The sequence below is a fragment of the Orycteropus afer genome, unplaced genomic scaffold, assembly GCF_000298275.1.
Source record: "Orycteropus afer afer isolate SDZICR_OR568_19922 unplaced genomic scaffold, OryAfe1.0 scaffold00345, whole genome shotgun sequence".
In the NCBI taxonomy this organism is placed as follows: domain Eukaryota; kingdom Metazoa; phylum Chordata; class Mammalia; order Tubulidentata; family Orycteropodidae; genus Orycteropus; species Orycteropus afer.
In genome coordinates, this window is record NW_006921932.1 from 682,464 (window position 1) to 701,640 (window position 19,177).

Consider the following 19,177-nt stretch of genomic DNA (forward strand, 5'->3'; position numbering starts at 1 on the left):
GTTAATTGGTTTCCCTTTTCTTTGTTGAAGAGGGTCTGTGCAATCCTTCTGCCTAGTCCGCCATCTTGCCGGAACCCTAAATCTCCTTGGCTTTTATGTGTAGATTCGATTGGAACAGTCTGAAGTGTTGATCTACTAATTAAGAAGTTAATGCAGTAATCTGAGCGATTCATGGAAGTGATCTGGATTAGTTCGTGATAGTGTGAATAGAAAATGCTTTTTAGCATGTAGGTTGAATATGACTTGGTGGTTGAGTGTGGGATGCAAGATAGAGGGAGATGGCAAGAGCAACTTTAAGGCCTTTGTTTTTAATAACCAGTTGATCATCATGCCTTTTATTGAGAAGGGAAGTAGCAGAAAAGGGAAGGGTCTTATCACTTGTTTAGGAAAGATTTTTTTTTTAAGATGAGAGATACGTGAGTGTGCTGAAGAGAAATAGCCAGTAAAAAGGGAGAATTGCTCTGAGAACAATAGAGGGGCCGCTGGAATCCCAAGGTTACATGGTGGGCTTGGCCTTAGATAGGTAGGAGGAACCATCTCCATTGTAAAAACAGGGAAGGAATACATGATAAATGTAGAAGGATTAGTGATTTTTTAATAAGATAGTGAAGTTCATTTCCATTGAACTGATTGTCATTTTCTCTGTCACATAAGGTATGATTATTGGACTGAGGGGCATTTAAAAGTTGTAAATCGTTGTCAAAACTTTGGTAAAATTAAATTGATCACAGAAATGTAATAGGGTCACTGGTTCTGGATGAAGGTGTAAGTCATTCTAATTGCCTAAGTGTGGGACTTTATTTTCCCTTTAATTTGTGCTCATCCATGCTGGTGCATATTGCTCCGGGCTGATTAAATCAAGCAGGAGTTGTCTTTGTTTACTAGAAGCTTCTATAAACTTAGATCTGTTTATAAAGAGAAAATAATACGTAGATGTGTGCGTGTGTGTATAAGTTTAAAATGATGTTTAATACAACATCTAATTCCACTCTAAAATTTCAATTTAATTGTAATTTTGTTTTTTCCAGGATTTTTAAAAAGTCGAGATCGTGCCTATACAAAATTCTACACCCTTTTATCCAAAACACAGATTTTTATTCGTTTCATTGAAGAGTGCAGTTTTGTAAGTGATAAAGATACTGGATTGGCATTTTTTGATGACTGCATAGAAAAGGTAAAGCTTGTTTCGTAGACCACTGTTAAAGAAAAATTTTAACTTTGGTTTACCTGTGTAATCATCATCATTATTAGCGCAAAGTATACCTAAATGATGTGAGAGAGACAATACAGGGGTGGTATGGGTGTGTGTGTGTGTGTGTGTGTGTGTGTGTTACAGATTCCTGGTTTACTGTAAGAGTGCTTTTCCTCTGTGATACCTAGTTTCTACCTAATTTTTCTTTTTGAATGTCCCTTAAGTTTTGTAACCATTAATTACTAAGAATGTTTCAATGAGCCTTCTACGTCTCATAATCATATTTTTTTATTTAAATGAGTAGGAGAAGATCTAGTAATTCATTTAAAAAAAATTGTTTCATGGGTAATGGAAATTCTGTGTTCTTTTGTTTTAATGTTTTTCCAAATGTTTTTGCAAATATGTTTCTTTTGTTCCAATGGAAAATATTTAGATATATGTTTAATTTTAAAGCTTTCCTCACTCATTCTAAGGAAGGGTTCTTCTTGATGATGATATTCTTCTTGATGATGATGATTCTTCTTCATGGTGATGACTCCTACTTGTTTCTTATTTTCTTAGGGTTCTTTTTTTTTCTAAGTGGATCTTGGGTCTGATTGTTTAAACAAACAGTATATAAAGTTTAAGATTGTATTCAGAAAAGCTAGAATATGATGACATTTTAATTTATGGGCTCTGAATGATTTATGTGCCTTTGAAAACTTGAATTGTTTTCTCCCGTTCTCTCAGTGTGATCTGGAACTCCAGGGCTATCTTTAAAACTATTCAGTATTTTTGTTTATTTATAAAGTTGATATTGTAACTATCTTTCGGTTAGATGGGAAGCTTAGAAAATGTCAATTACTAATGTAGGTGTTTAAAAATATTTTTTTAAGTATTTGAAAAACCATATTCCCTTTGTGATTGACCATCTTTTGTTTGTGAAGATGGATTTGCAGAAGAATTAAAATAAACTGTTTTCTGCCCTATAGTCATTAAAGAAATATTATGCTTTAGCCTAATGGTATACAAAAACAAAATAAAACCAACTGCCTTCTAATTGATTCAGATTCATACTGACCCTTTAAGACTGCATAGAACTGGCCCATAGGGTTTCCAAGGTTGCAAATCTTTACAGAAGTGGATTTCCTAGTCTTTCTCCGGGGAATAGCTAATGAGTTTGAACCTTTGACCTTATGGTTAGCAGTGGAATGCTTTAACCACTATACCACCAGAACTACTCCTAATGGTGTAGAGCTCCCCAAAAATTATGAAATGTTTTCTATTTACCCAGATTTAAGAAAGGGTAGTAATTTTGTTTTCAGTCAGAATTTTAAGATTAAAAATATATCTATTAAATTCACAGTGGACATATTCATTAAGAATCTCTTTTCTCCTGTCTAGTTGTTTCCTGATAAAGGCACAGAGAAAACAGATAAGGTATTTTTTTCTTAGACTTGAGTGTTAAAATTTCAGAATTAGATATGATTTATATGCAAATTAATGGGAGAAAATAATTATTTTAGGTTGATTTTGATTCAGCAGAAGATACCAAATTGATAGAGCTAGATGATTCGCAGAAAAGTGAGCACACTGTATTCATAATGCCACCAGAGCCACCTCCTGATGATGGAAAGGACTTTTCACCAAAGTACAGGTAGTGGAAAATTATTTTAAGGGATGTTTAGATATACCTTTGATAGTTTATTTTGTGTCATTTGTGATTATCAGTCTAGATGTGTGTTAATTTGGAATGTTACTCATTTTATTTATTCATTGCAGAAATGGAGATGGGTATTTATTGAAAGGGAAAAACCAGATGTTGATTATTACTCACTTAAACATTTGTTAATCCTTATTTCAATGTTTAAAAATTTCAAATCTGAAGAAGAAAAAAATTACTTCCTCTCCTTGACAGTTTTGTTGCTGATGTTGTTGTTAGCTAGTATTGAAGACCATGAAATTCTTATGAATTCATAAAATATCAGAGAAACCAAAAGCAGAGGGCTAGAAATTAGACTTTATTAAAGTCAACAAAAATAAAAATAACATGATTTGGAGGGCTTTGAATGGAAATCTTGAGAAAATAGATTTGATTGTTTTTATTATTATGACAATAATACACAGTTTAGTAAACTTAGAAAGTCAAACAAAAGAGAGAACTGAAATTTCCCATTGTAGCATTAATACATAATATCTGTTAACAATTAAATATAAGTGTTTCCTGTCTTTTTATACATTAATATGTTTATTAACAACCGAAATGAGTTCATCTTGTACATTCTTTGTAACTTGTGTTTTCTCTTAATGGTCTGAACATTGTTCCATGTTATTAACTATTTTTGTGCTATATCATTTTCAGTAACCACGTTGTAAGCATTTACTGTTATTTATTTAATTCTGTGGATTTGTTTGCAGTTCTTTGCTATTCATATCTTTGTGTATGTACAGTTAACTTTCTTAGGCTATATTCCTAAAAGTAGAATTTATGGGTCAAAGAGAATGTACAATATGTGCCTGCAAAAATATGGTACTACTATATAATCTCACCAGGGCAGGGATTGAGTAGTTTAATTAAATACTATTGATTTAGTTGAGTGGCTTAAGTATTATTTTGATTTCACATTGATTATAGAGTTTAGTTTTACTTGGCCTTATCTACTATAAATTGAAATCCATATATCATCAAATGAGGTAAAATCAAATAGGGAAAGGGAACATCTCCCAGAATAGACTGGCCAGAATGAATATTTCAAAGAAGAAATTCAAATTGTCACTACTATGAAAAAATATATATTCACCTTTTCTATTATTTAAAGAAATGCAAACCAAAGTGAGTGTAAACATTTTTAATCTCAGTTGTCAGTTTGAAGATAAGTTATGGTACTAGTTGGAGTGTAACCTTCCTGGAAATAATTTGACAAATTGATGGTTATTATTTTAATACTCTTGATAACCATTGACCTTAGCAAATTCTGTTATTGAGTACTCATTCTAAGAAATTAAGCAAAAATATTAACAAATATATATGTACAAAGATATTTTACTGTAAAAAATCTTAGAAATAACCAAAAAATATATAGCACTAAGGAATTGGTTAAATTGTGGTTCCGCTCTAAAATAAAATTATTATGGATATATTCTTTGAAATGCCAATGCAAGGTAACTTTATGAGGAAAAACTTCAAATTATAATGTATACTGGCTATAAAAATATAAATTGTCATTTAATACATGGGTTCTATTGAAAGGGTTAATTCCTCTGTCAGGTAAGATACCAAGATTTTCTGTTGTGGGCTGGGATTGGTTGAAAGTAACAAATAGGGGAAAAAAAAAAAAAAGTAACATGGAATGGAGAGGAGCCAAAGTTGCTTACATGGTAGCCTATGTATCTTATAACTATTTATATATTTGAAAATTTTTTTTTTCCTATATAAGTATTTTGAGGGATAATATTAGATACTATTTAAGGCATAGAAATACTTAACTAACTACTGGAATACTTTGAAGAATTAATGTATTTTAAGTCACCAGTTCTATTTTTGCTTTTTATTTTAGTTACAAATACTTTCCAAGACTGGACCTTAAGCTTTTTGACAGACCACAGGAGTTGAAACTTTGTTTTAGCAGACATCCTACTGGGAATAGCATTACAAACAGTCCAGCTCTCATGGCTAAGAGAACTAAACAGGTCAGATACTACTTGTCTTAATATGTGTTAATGTTAAATGTGATCATGTAATATACAAATCATAGCTTAGAATTATCACCCACAGCAATTATTTGAGGACCCAAGTTGTTAATTGAATTAAAATAGATTTCTTGCAACTCTACTTAATAATATGGAGGCTGAAGTTTTTGAATGCTTATATTTATCCTTTAAGAGAATCCTGTGGAAACAAATATACTTAAGGAAAGAAAACAAAAAAGCTTTATTGAGGTATAATCCACATAACATTCATGTCATCCATTTAATGTTTGCAATTCATTGGCTCTTTGTATATTCAGAGTTGTGTTGTCACCACTACCATCAATTTTAGAACATTTTTCATCACCCCAAAAAGAAGCCCCACACCCCTTAGCTATTCACCTCTCCCTGGTCCTAGGTAATCACTAGTCTTCTTTCTGTCTCTATAGATTTGTTTTCTCTTGACATTTCACATAAATGGAATTGTACAGTATGTGATCTTTTGTAACTGGCTTCTTTTCATTTAGCATAATGTTTTCAAGGTTCACCCATGTTGCAGCATAGTTTAGCACTTCATTTCTTTTTACCGTTAAATAGTATTTCCTTGTATGACTATACTACATATTATTTATCTCTTCATCCATTGATGGACATTTGGGTGTATTCCACTTTTGGGCTATTTAAATAATGCTGCAATGAATATTTGTATACAGGTGTTGGTGTGGATGTATGTTTTCATTTCTCTGGGTATATACCTAGAAATGTGTCATGATAACTCTTTGTTTACCATTTTGAAGATCTGTGAAACTGTTCTCCAAAGTGGCTGCACTATTTTTCATTCTCGCCACCAGTGTTTGAAGGTTCCAATTTCTTCACTTTCTCATCAACTCATTATATTGTCTGTTCTTTTTTTCATTCCAGTAGTTGTGAAGTATCCCATTGTGCTTTTGATTTGCATTCCCTGATGGCTAATTTAAATATACTTTTCTACCAAATACTAAATTCTAAAGGAAATTAACTTAGGACAGCCGAGACATCTTGCTTTATACTGTATCTGATTTAGGTATAAAAAGTTAAGCTGTTAGTAATTGTGGGTTAAAATTAAACATCCTTTATCCATATATTTTTAAGGAGTTCTGGTGGTATAGTGGATAAGGCATTTAGTTGCTAACCAGAAGGTCAGCAGTTTAAACCCACCAGCTGCTCTGCAGAAGAAGATGGGGTGATCTTCTTCAGTAAAGATTTACAGCATTGGAAACCCAATGGGGATTGCTATGAGTCAGAATCGACTTGATGGCAGTTTGTTTGTTTTTTAAATACATTTATTTGGGGGACTTCAAAACATGGAAATTCTCAGTTCATGTTTTACCAATTCATGGATAGTCCCCCAAATCCTGAAATAACTTGAAGTATTGCCCTAATGACATACAATTCACTTTTCTCTTAATGATTTCTGAAGGAGAAACCAAAGAATATTTTGCTTACTGTCACCAGCTTAATAAAGGCAGCTTTTGAAAAGGGGAAAATTTTACTATCAGCTTCTAGATCTCATTTTCACCAGATTTTTTTTTTCTTTCTTTTTTCCCCAGGCTTTCTGGAAAAGGGCCTTAAGATCTTAGAAATGCAAGGGAATATATTTTCAAATACATCTCCAAATCTCATGGAGCTAGAGCTCCAAAGTAAAATGGATATATCAGGATCTTTTTATTTAAAATATATTCTAGCAGAGGAATCTTTAGTGCAAGGCACACAGTAGTAGTGTGACATATCTGAAAAGTTCTATAGTTTCAAACTTAATAAGTGATTTTGATACCTATTCTCCCTCCACATAAATTAGAATAAAAATCAAAAGCAGAGAGCACAACTACCAGACTGTTAGTTAGCAAGTTTCAGTCTTTTTCAGACCACCTTGCCTTTAAAGGAATAGTTTTTTTAAAAAGAATCACTAACTGAAGAAATTAACACAGACTGTGGCTAGAGAGGGTAAGGTGTAAATCTTGGCAGGAAATAGCCTAGGGCATCTTAACTTTTGGCAGGGAGAAGAGTGGAAAGAATGTCACCTTTCAGATACTGGATTGAGGAATTTGTAAGTTATATTTGGGACATAAAGTTTAGTCATCCTTTCATCCATTAAATAAATAAATGAGTGCCTTCTGTTTTTGATAAATATGTGTGAATGATATTTGCCTTCAAGGAATTTCTGGCCTGTTAGGAGAAACATGCTTGCCATCAAATATAACAGTACAGTGTCAAGTACTTCTGTAGGCAGATGTTCAAAGAACCATGTAGAAAGCCACTTACAAAAGTAACATGAAATGTTGCATTTTAAGTTCAGATTTTACATGTTAAAATAGTCTCCTTCCTTCTCAAGCACCCCCCACCACCACCACCAATTCTACTAAATATCTTAATATTCTCTTTTTAGGAGATAAAAACGGCTCATAAGTTGGCCAAGAGATGTTACGCAAATCCACCACAATGGGCCAAGTGTCTGTTCAGTCATTGTTACAGCTTATGGTTTATCTGTCTCCCAGCCTATGTTAGAGTTTCTCATCCCAAGGTCAGAGCACTTCAGCAGGCATATGATGTGCTTATTAAGATGAGGAAAACAGATGTGGATCCACTTGATGAGGCAAGTATATTGAATCATTGTTTCTTAGATAAATTTTATTTTTATTTTTCTTTATTTGTTTATTTTTTTGTTGTGCTTTAGGTGCAAATTTACAGAGGAGAATTTCTTTTACATTCAACATTTTGTGTACATTTGGTTTCAATCCCCAATTACCATCCCCAACCCTAACCCACTCTCCTCCTATCCTTTCCCAGTAAACCGCCTCCCTCCCTGAGCCCTTCTTAGTTATTCACTACTGTCTGTCCAACTTTTTCTCTGTGTGAATGTTGCCCCTTTGGTGCCCCATGGCTGATTACTCCAAGGGATGTATCTCCGTAGAGTAGGTGGGTGCATCACCCTGGGTTGAGTGTTCTGCATGTAAGGCTTATTTACTATTGGGCTGAGAGCCAGCCATTGGGAGTGTGTTTTATCCCAGGTCCAAAGTGTATCCCAAGACGATAGTCTTGGGGGTCCCACTAGACTCCATTCGACCAGTAATTCTGGTCATTATTGTGTTTTTGGATCTTCTTCCACGTTTTTCCTCCTTTTCTATCCAGGATCTCCAGTTATGATCCCTTCCCAAGCAGTTGGCATTGGTAGCTGGGCACCATCTAATTCTTCTGGTCTCGAGGTCTGACATGTCCTAGGGCTGATTGTTTCCAGTTGCCCTTGGTTTTATTCACTCTTCTTCGCTTCCAGTGATAGGAGACCATTAGCTGCATCTTAGGTGGCAGCTCAGAAGCTTTTAAAACTTCAGTCACTACTTGCTAAAGTAGGTTGTGGAACAAGATTTTTTGTATTTTATTGTGCCAGTTGAGTCTGGTGTCCCCCAATACTATGGTCCTGGGTCAGTAGATCCGGTGGATCTCTCTCCCACAGTATCTGGCTGTCTGTGAGGGATTATTTTATGTCTGTCTTCTGTTGTTTCTGTAATGATTAGCCTCAGCTGAATCTGTCTTTGGTCTAGAGTATAATCCTGTTGTTCACTGACTCCCATCTGATCTTCTCAGTTGTCTGTTTTTGTCTGTAGCCTGGTGTTTGATGTTAATGGTAATGCAGTATTGCAGACATACTGGTATTAGCCTCTGTCATCTATAACTTAACATGCACAATTTGGCATCGTCTCATTTGCTTTAAAGAATCCCCAAACATTCTTCAGTAAGCAGGAAAGGTAAAACTGTTAATCTGTTTTATAGGGCTAAAAACAAAACAAAACAAAAACCAAACTCACTGCCGTCGAGTTGATTCTGACTTACAGCAACCCCTCCTTGGGTTTCCAAACTGGTATCTCTTTGGAAATAGATGGCCCAGTCTTCCTTCCGAGGAGTGACTAGTAGGTTTGAACTGCCAGCTTTCTGGTTAGCAGTCAGATACCTTAGGTACTATGCCACCAGAGCTCCCAATCATAGGACTAATATTTATTATTTATTTTAAAGTACACTTACTTTGAGACTTCTTTGGAATGAAACAGAGACCTTGCAAAGACCAGGTTGTTTACCTTAAAAAATAGAAAATAACATTGACTTCATTTTATTCTTTATATAACTTTGTTAGGGAGCAGATAGAGAATAGGATTTTAGCAGTGGCTCTCCACTTAGAATCTGTGTCCTAGGGTGAGTTATGTAACTTGTTTTTCATATTATTCATGTGAAAATGTGGATCATATTTTTTCTCAATTTTGGCCTTATTGACATTTTAGCCTCTTTAGCTCTTTATTAGCATAGTGCCTAAGACACTTGACTGCTAACCAGAAGGCTGGCGGTTCAAACCCACCAGCCACTCCTCGGAAGGAAGATGAGGCAATCTACTTCCGTAGTGATACTGCCTCAGAAACCCAAGGAGGGTCGCTATGAGTCGGGTCTGACTCAATGGCACATAACAACAACAGCAACAAGCTCTTTATTGTGTTGTGTACTGTGAGATATGTAGCAGCATCCCTGGCCTCTACACACTAGATGCCAGTAGCATAACCCTTCATCCCCCAACTCCAGTCATAATAAAAAATGTCTCCAGACTTTGCCAGATGCCCCCTGGGGGCCAAAATTGTCCCCAGATGAGGATCACTGATACAGATGATAATAAATATGAGCTTCCTGATAAGGTTAATTTGAACATAAAGTGAGTTAATATATGTAAAGTGCCTAGAATAGTGCCTAGTTCCCAGTAAGCACTCAGTGAATGTTGTTGAGAGCATTTTACATGTACAGTCTCTCTTAAGCCTCAGAACCATCCTAAAGGCAGGTGGTAATAACATCCACTTAACAGTTGAGGCAACTGAACCTGAAACATTTATTTAGCCTTTCTTTTTGCTGTTTTTCCTTCTACCAATATTTTACCTGTTAATATAAATATAAATAGTATTTAGAACCCAAATAGAATTTAAAATAAAAACTCAGCACAGGGATAGAAGGGAATTGGGATTGAAGAGAGGCACATAGGAAGTTTAAGCAGGAACTTATTTTTTAAAGAAAAATGATTTTAAACTAATATGGCTCTATAATTTGGTAATTATCAAAGATAATTAAGAATTTATAATTTATCGAAGCCACTTAGTCATGTACTTCCTTTGAATTTAGAGTACAGCCCATATAATCATTATTTCTTTTCTTATGTAGCAACTTTAAAACATTTTAAAAATACTTCACTTTTTCATGAAGTCCCTGGGTAATGCAGTCCATCAATGTGCTCAGTTGCTAACTGAAAGGTTAGAGTCCATCTAGAGGCGTGTCAGAAGAAAGTATTATCTTTATGTTAGAAAACAAAAATAGTTAGAAAACAAGAACTAAAATGCCCATTTTCGTATTTGATTACATTTTCTCTCATCTAGTATTTATAAAACATTTTGGAAATTCAGAGCACTTTATCAGAATATACGTTTTGCATATCCTTTTTTTTTTTTTTTTTGCTTTTAAAAACTTGTTTCTTATTTCTGGTGCTGATAGTTAATTTTTATATCTAAATTGCGTTTTAACTTTGTGAAGAGCATCCTGGATCCTTAATTTTCATTGAGTTGATTCTGACTCATGGCACCTTCCTGTGTTGTGTGATAGTAAAACTGTGCTCCAGAGGGTTTTCAGTGACTTATATTTCAGAAGTAGATCTCCAGGCCTTTCTTCTGATGCATCCCTTTCAGTCAGCAACTGAGCCCATTAATGGATTGCATCACCTAGGGACTTCATGAAAAACAGTAAAAGTATTTTAAAAATATTTTAAAGTTGCTATATAAGAAAAGAAATAATGATTATATGGACTGTACTCTAAATTCAAAGGAACTATGTGACTAAGTGTCTTTGATAAATTACAAATTCATATGACACATAACAAATTGCCCCAAACATAATTTTTCTTCTGTAGGTATGAATGTTATATAATAATGTCTGGTACTAACAGTTACATTCTCTTGTTATCAAACATGGAGCAGTTATGACTACCAAGCTAAAATTTTTTTCCAGAATTTTTTCCTTATAAATGCCATGATATGCAGTTTGAAATTTTGAGGTTAATTTATTGTATTTCTGCTTCTAACGAGTTATATTGATTCATAGTCCACTGAAGTAATTACATCTCTATAATTGAGAGAAATAATTGTTTATTTTAAAACTTAAGAATTCATATTTGCCAGACATTTGACGCTCTTTGTCTATTTGTAGATTACACATAAAATAATACATTAAAGTGTTCACAGTATTTCATATACATTATTTCCTTTGGGATTCCCAGCAAGTCTGTGAGGCAGTTTATATATGTGTATGTGTGTGTGTATATATATATTATAAAGAAAGAGATTGAAACTTAAATGAAATGGTATAAACATAAGGCCACCTGGCAAATAAATGAAGGAGCCCTGGTAGCATAGTGCCTAAGGCACTTGACTGCTAACCAGAAGGCTGGCGGTTCAAACCCACCAGCCACTCCTCGGAAGGAAGGTTGGGCAATCTACTTCCGTAGTGATACTGCCTCGGAAACCCAAGGAGGGGTCACTATGAGTCAGGCCTGACTCGACGGCACACAACAACAACAACATTCCATTAGATCTCACTGTCACATTCATTTGCCTACTGTTTTACTTTGGCAGTTTTTGTGTTTTACATGTTATATATTAAATATTTTAAAATAAAAACTCTTAGAAGTTCTGGAAATAGTATATGCCACATATGCTAAAGTAAATCTAAAATACATAATACTTTTTGCTTTTAATACTATTTAAGAAGGGAAGAAATAAATTTCACACCATGAAAAAAGATATTTGTTTGAACATAAAATAATACTATTTTAATACTATTAGATGGACTCTAACCTTTCATTTAGCAACTGAGCTCATAAATGGATTGCATCACCCAGGGACTTCATGAGAAACAGTGAAGTATTTTAAAAATGTTTAAAGTTGCTATATAAGAAAAGAAATAATGATTATATGGACTGTACTGTAAATTCAAAGGAAGTACGTGACTAAGTGGCTTTGATAAATTATAAGTTCATAAATAAAATATTTGTGTCAAGCTTCTTCCTACATTGCCTCCTCTATTTATACAGATATTGTTGTATATTGCTGTGTAACAAACTACCTGAGAACATGGTAGTTTAAAACAACCATTTTATTAAATTTCATCATTTTATGTGCTGAGAATCCAGGAAGGATTCTGGGCAATTTTTCTATTCTTCATCACCTCTACTGAGATCACTTGATTGTAATAAGTTGCTGGCGGGACTGGTCTGGAGGGTCCAAGATAGTTTAACTAAGGTGCTGGCCAGGTACCTTGGCAGAGTTGTCCAAAGGCTGGCTCATATGGACCCCCCTCTCCTTCTATATAGTCTCAGGACCTCCCTGTGTGGTCCCTGGATTTTTTCTGTGATACCTTAGAACTCCAGGACTGAGTGTTTCAAGAGAGAACATAGAAGCTACTGGTTTCTGAAGGCCTAAGCCTTGAGATAAGTGTCGCTTGTGCTGGATTCTATTGGTCATGCAGCCTCAGAAGCCCTTTCTCTTCAGTTCAGGAGGAAGGACTAGACCTCCCAGTGAGAGGAACACCATAGAATTTGTAGCCATCTTTTATCTACTACAGATATCCAAAAGACATGTCATAGGCAAAAATGCTAAAATGGAAAATTATATCCCTGCATTATTATTATTTCTTTAGTTAATTCCTGGCTCTTATGGAAATGAACATGAGAATGTTGGGGGAACACTTTTTAGACTTACGAATGAATTCTGTGGTTGAGACAGTGTTGGAAATTCAGATTAATTCCAATTTAATAGAAAATTATTCACTTCTTTATGGCTTGCACGATTGTATAGTCAAATAAAGCTTTGAAGATATTTTAGTACAACTTCAACATAAAGCTGAGATATGCTGTAGGAAGTGTGTAATGGTATCTTGCTTACGTTTGAATTAGCTCTAATTGTGAGAAAGTATGCATGTTTTGTGTTGAGCTCAGTTCTATTTATGACTTCTTTGGAATTGCACAAATTGGTTCCTCCCTTTTATGAGACAGCTCTTTAGATATTACAAGAGCCCTGTTTTGCATTCCTCTGTGTCTCCTAACCCATCCACCTCATTCTTTTACTTGTTCCTATTTCATGTATTTTCCTAACACTTAACTTATCCTAGTAATTTACAGAGTTGCACTAATAGTTTAAGACCTTCTCTTCAGTTATACGCTACCATTTCTAGCTTCATAACACTGAGCTTCAACATCTCTATTCCTGTTTCATTTCTTCTCTTCTTAATAAAATGCCATTTCTCAAATCTTTTTTTTTTTCCTTTTGCCATTAATAAGGAGACCAGTTTGGCTTTATGGTACTCAAAATTGTTAGCCAACTTTGTCTTGAGGAAAATGAAACAGAATTCTTTATGAGTGTTTTCTTGTTCTCAAATTAAGTTGCAGTGGTGGTCTGTGCCTTCCTTGTCATTGTTCATGCAAACTAGTTCACCTCCTCCCAGGGGTACTTCAGAATCCTGTTTCATTCTGCATGGTTTTTATCCTTTCCAACTTAGGAGATCCTAACTTCTAGGAGTTTCCAGTTGACTTCGCCTTTTAGGATCAAATCTAACCCTCTTTGATAAGCACAAGTCTTCAAAAAAGCCTTAGCTGATAATATCACAACATACTTGTTTTACAGAATCCTTTCTGTTACACAGGTGTCTTGGAAATGCTGTCTTTCATTACTTTGGCATGTTGTTGTTATGTGCCATCGAGTTGGACCCGACTCATAGCGACCCCTCATTGGGTTTTCAAGGCAGTATCACTACAGAAGTAGATTGCCCCATCTTCCTTCTGAGGAGTGGCTAGTGGGTTTGAACCACCAGCCTTCTGGTTAGCAGTCAAGTGCCTTAGCCACTAGAATATAATATATATTATAATAGATAATATCATAATCACATAGTCATTGAACAGAGAGCTATTTTAATCATATTCAGTTTTTAAAATGAATTCTTTTTCAAATTGCGGAGAGTAATAGCCATCATATTTGTGTAGACTCTGGTGGTGTAGTGCCTAAGGCATTTGATCGCTAACCAGAACGCTGGTGGTTCAAACCCACCAGCCACTCCTTGGAAGGAAGATTGGGCAATCTACTTCCCTAGAGATACCACCTCGGAAACCCAAGGAGGGGTCACTATGAGTCTAATCGACTCGACGGCAGTGAGTATTAGTGTAGACTAAGTTAAGCAAATGGAACACATGCACATCAGTCTTAAGTGAAATAGTTAATACTGGTATTTCCATTAATGAACAGGTTTTAAGATAATTTACTGAGGCTCTCAAACCAGAACAAAGGAGAAAATAGTATGTTTAATGACTTTATAAGAAGAATTGAATTAAGTTATTTTAAAATCTCTACAAGTCACAGGTGAATATGCTGGCTACTGAACTTTGATGTTATTTTTTTTTGTTAGGTATGCTATCGAGTAGTAATGCAACTTTGTGGACTTTGGGGCCATCCAGTTTTAGCAGTAAGAGTCTTATTTGAAATGAAAACTGCTAAGATAAAGCCAAATGCCATTACTTATGGTTATTATAATAAGGTAAGTAGGATTGAAATTAGGCAATATATGCTGTTTATTAAGATTAATTTCATATATATATATATTTATACACACTTTATTATTCATGATACTTCTCTTAGAGAAGATTTTGGAGTTGTAATTCTAATAACATTATTTTTACCTTTAGGTTGTTTTGGAGAGTTCATGGCCTAGCAGTACCCGCAGTGGTATCTTCTTATGGACGAAGGTACGGAATGTGGTGCGTGGCTTGGCACAATTTAGACAGCCACTTAAAAAGACTGTGCAAAAGTCACATGTCTCTTCAATATCAGGTAATACATGTGATTGGAAAGATACTTTGCTGTTGAACCATAAGCATTATAGGCAAATGAACTTTTAATTATTTAAAGTAAAAATCGTCAGTGAAATTTTGACTGATAATGTCATATTCAACTTAAAGACAAAGATTAAGACCAAAAACCAAACCCTTTGCCATCCACTGCTTACTTTTTTCCAAAATGCTTTTTGTTTTTCAGAAACTTAGAAAGTATTCTGCAACTTTAAATGAGCTGTTGGTCATTCATATTTAGTTTCAGAGGTTATATCAGTGCATGGGTTGTTGAATTGTTGTCCTTATCTTTAGTTCTTCAGAGTGCCACAGGTGGAAGTGATGGGGACACGGTGAGCCACGGTAGCGTGGATAGTTCTAATGATGCTAACAGTGGGGAGCACACAGTCTTCGTCAGAGATTTAATCAGGCTTGATTCCACTGATAATCACTCTAGTACAGGTACTAAAATCTGGATTTTACTAACCCTTCACTTACTCTCATGTTAAATTTTCCTTTTCTTAAAAATAAACTTTTCTTTTCTTGAGTTTGTGCAATATGAATATTTTTAAAATACTCTATTTTAATAAGGGAAGAAATTATACCTCTCACCTCAGATTTTATTTCATGTAGTGTAAAATTAACTTTGGAGAGTTATTCATAAGACTCTAGTGTGATGCTTCTGAAATAGTCTACTTTGTATTTATTCATCATTAATTTATGGAAGTGTATGACAAAATTGTTAGTAATTGTGAGCTAATAAACTTGAACATTAATGGCACAACTTGCAAATCTTTTTTCTTTCACCAGATAGAAAATTATCTTAAAGCTTTGAGATTATGCATATTAAGGAGGGAAGAAATAAATTACACACCATGAAAAAAGATACTTGTTTGCATAGTTGTTAATTTAAATGACACTTTAAAAAATCTGAGCAGCTATGGAAGCTATTTTTCATATACATAATTGTGGGCATAACCTGTCCTCTGTACTTAGAAATAAGCATGATTAAAGCAGCAGATACATGTGTGTCGCAAATCTGTCTTCTTGTGTTGTTTTTTTTTGTTGTTGTTATTATCTCAAGCTTTTCTTGGTAAAGAATTCTGAGTCTAATCCCTGTGCTGCTTCTGATGAACTTGTCTCAATGACTGAAGTTTCCTTTTCTCTGCTCTTTGTTGCTCTGCTTTTTGCTCTGTGCTGTTTCTTGGTGCTGCATTTGTCCTTGGCTGTCATGGTGTGGGGTGCAGACAGACGTGTGTGACGTGAAGCCATGGATACACGTGTGCATTAATTCTACCCTTGAATGTTAACTACTTCAGGTAATTTCCCACTTACTAGGTTAAATTTTGCTGATGTGCAAGGGTGGGGGAGAGACCTTATGCTGTGTTTTAAGTATTGTTACAAGTAGAAAACAATTTTTGTTTCCTTGGCTTTTCTACTTCAGATAAGTGTAATCATATAGACTCTACTGAAAATATCCAGCTAACATTTTATGGCCAGTTTGCAAAGCATATTTGTTATCGCATTTGAAAATAAACTATGCCTCGCTGTAATTATTATTTTGAGGTTGGTTTGTAGCATCAGTGTGTCAAATAGTGTTATGGGCCTTACATAATTTATTTTTCTATAAGGAGCTGCGAAAGTGGTTTTTGTGTTTTAAAACTGGTCCATGGAATTCTTGTGTTAAAAATTACCTTCCCATAAGCACATGATCATCATTAAAAGCTAACATAAGCCTGTAAATTTGTAAATTAACTTTATTTCAACAAGGAGGAATTGTTATGTGACTTTCATTTTAAAGCTGCTGTATTTTATGGATGTACTTTTACCTCCTGTATTTTTGTCCTGGTATTTATAGGAGAAATGGATTTAATTTTTTGAAAATTCAGAAAAATAATTTCATTACGAAACCAATTTACCAGGAATAATAATAATAAATACTCTAAAATTTTAAGCTTGTCTCATTCTACAATGAGGCAGCAAAGTCCTTTAATGGAAAAAATGGCCTCCTAGACATTCTGAGAATGGAATAAAGACTCCAGTAACTGGGGAAGACCTTCAGATCCCTCTTTCATTTATTTCTTTTCAGCTGCACTTTGAATGACTGGAGCCCAGATACTGAATTTACAGTGACTGTGCCTCTGTAGGGTTTCTGGTGATGTCACTGGATACTTTGGGAGACATCCAGCCCAGATATTTGAGTTGCTCTTTTCATTAAGGATTGTTTCCTAGAATCTTCTCACTTGCTATGTGATACTGAGTCAGTTAGCTTGTTAGGGACATATCTGGGTTTAATCAGTTTACCTAGTTCCCAGTCCAGTGTGTATTTCATGGCATCATATTGTTTTACCAGACTTCCTGAGGAGCCTATAAAAATGTGACTGAAGTTATTCTGAAGGGCAGTATTTAAAGAAGTTTAAATCTTTTATAGTATTTTATGTGTTGTTCATTGACGTCCTGTATACTCATTCTCTAGTAACTGGTCTTTCTTTCAACTTTTAATTGTTTAAAGCCAAGAGAGACTTTTCAAAAACTTTAACTTGATATAATTTAAAATATACAGAAAAATTGTAGGAATAATATTGACAATTTGCTGATATCTTTTATCTAGAGTCACTCATTTTTAGCTTATCATATTTGCTTTATTGTTTTCTTTCTCTATATTTTTTTTAATAGTGAAATTAATTTTGGGTGAAAATTTACAGAGCAAATTCACTTTCCATACAGCAGTTCACATACACTTTGTCTCATGACATTGGCCACAATTCACCACAATGCAACAGCTCCCCTCCCAGTTCCTCCCGACAGTCACCTCTTCCCTGTATCCATCCCTCCATGCACTCCCGCCCCCTGAGCTGTCTACCAGTGCATAAATAGCCTTTCTTTCTCCCGTGATTGTTCTTTCCAAGGAGTATATCTACCTCAGGTAAATGTTCAACTCCTATGCCTGTCTTTTGTTTGGCTGGAAGCCACAGGTGTGGGTTCAATTCCAGACCTGAAGGACAGCTAGGGGCCATAGTCTCAGTGGTTCCACCAGGCTCTATTAGACCAGTAAACCTGGTCCCCCACCCCTTTTTTTATTGCCCCCAAATGATTTTGAGTTTTGTTCCACATTGTTCTCCCTCTCTATCTAGGATCTCCTACATAGATTCCCCCTCCAAGTGGTTGACAGCAGAAGCCGGGCACCATCTAGTTCTTCTGGTCTTATAGTCATATAGGTTGCAGACTGCATGGTGTACCAGTCGCTAGGACTAATTGTTTACATGAATCTTTGGTTTTCTTCTTTCTTCTTTGTTCTGGATGAGGAGAGACCCGTTGTTGCATCTAGATGGCTGCTTGCAAGCTTTTAAGATCCCAGTCGCTACTCGCCAAAGTAGGAGGTGGAACAATGTTTTGTGTAGTATATTATGCCAATTGAGCTTGCTATCGCCTGTGACTATGGTCCCAAGGCCACAGATTCGACTACTCAGTCCCTCTGGGTAGCTGGCTGTGGCCAGGAAGTGACTATAACCTTGTCCCTTGTCAGCTCTACTATACACCTGGGAATTCAGGTCACACAAATACACTTTTAGGACCATTATCTGCCAATGCTGTACATGGTCTTGGGTACACTCCCTGCTTCATACACACACCTAATATTTCAGCCTGCCCACCCATCTATCCACCCATATACCCATGTTTGCCTTCACTGACAATGCAGTACTGTATGTGCAAAAGGGTTCATATTTGTTGTTTGTACCTCCCATGTACCTCTCTATGTCTTTCTCTTCCTCAGTGCCACCATCTTGATCACTCACATTTGGTACATTGCCCTTCTCTTCACCCAAATCAATACTTATCTCTGCCTTTCTAACAGTGTTCCCTCCCCTCCTTTCCCACCCCTGGTAACCAACAAAGAAAATTTCCTTCCATAGAGAAACCTTTCCTTTAACTTTTACAATAACTGGCTAATACAATATTTGTCCTTTGTGAATGACTTATTTCACTGAGCATAACGTCCTCCAAGTTCATCCACCTTATGTGGTGTTTTGCAGATTCTAGGTTATTATTTAGGATTGCATAGTATTCCATTGTGTGTATGTACCAAAGTTTGGTTATCCATTCCTCATTTGATGGATACCTAGGTTGTTTCCATCTTTTGGCTATTGTAAATAGTGCTGTGATGAGCATGGATATGCATATGTCTGTTCTTGTCATGGCTCTCACTTCTTTTAGGATATATACCTAGTAATGGAATAGCTGGATCAAATGGTATTTCTGATTCCAACTTTTGAAGGAATCGCCATACTGCTTTCCACAGTGATTGTACCATTTTACAGTCCCACCAGCAGTGTATGAGAGTCCCAATCTCTCCACATCCTTGTCAGCATTTGTTATTTTCTGTCTTGTTGAAC

At 35.3% G+C, this 19,177-nt stretch overlaps 1 protein-coding gene across 1 annotated transcript in view; it reads left to right on the plus strand.

The window, feature by feature from the left end:
- DENND4C (DENN domain containing 4C) overlaps positions 1–19,177 on the plus strand; it is a 122,831-nt gene that overhangs the window by 57,957 nt on the left and 45,697 nt on the right. The window contains exons 12-19 of the mRNA XM_042782498.1: positions 1,029–1,174; positions 2,576–2,611; positions 2,698–2,828; positions 4,729–4,861; positions 7,284–7,490; positions 14,366–14,494; positions 14,643–14,787; positions 15,099–15,245. Coding sequence (XP_042638432.1) covers positions 1,029–1,174; positions 2,576–2,611; positions 2,698–2,828; positions 4,729–4,861; positions 7,284–7,490; positions 14,366–14,494; positions 14,643–14,787; positions 15,099–15,245 — 1,074 coding nt within the window. The remainder of the gene's footprint in view (positions 1–1,028; positions 1,175–2,575; positions 2,612–2,697; positions 2,829–4,728; positions 4,862–7,283; positions 7,491–14,365; positions 14,495–14,642; positions 14,788–15,098; positions 15,246–19,177) is intronic.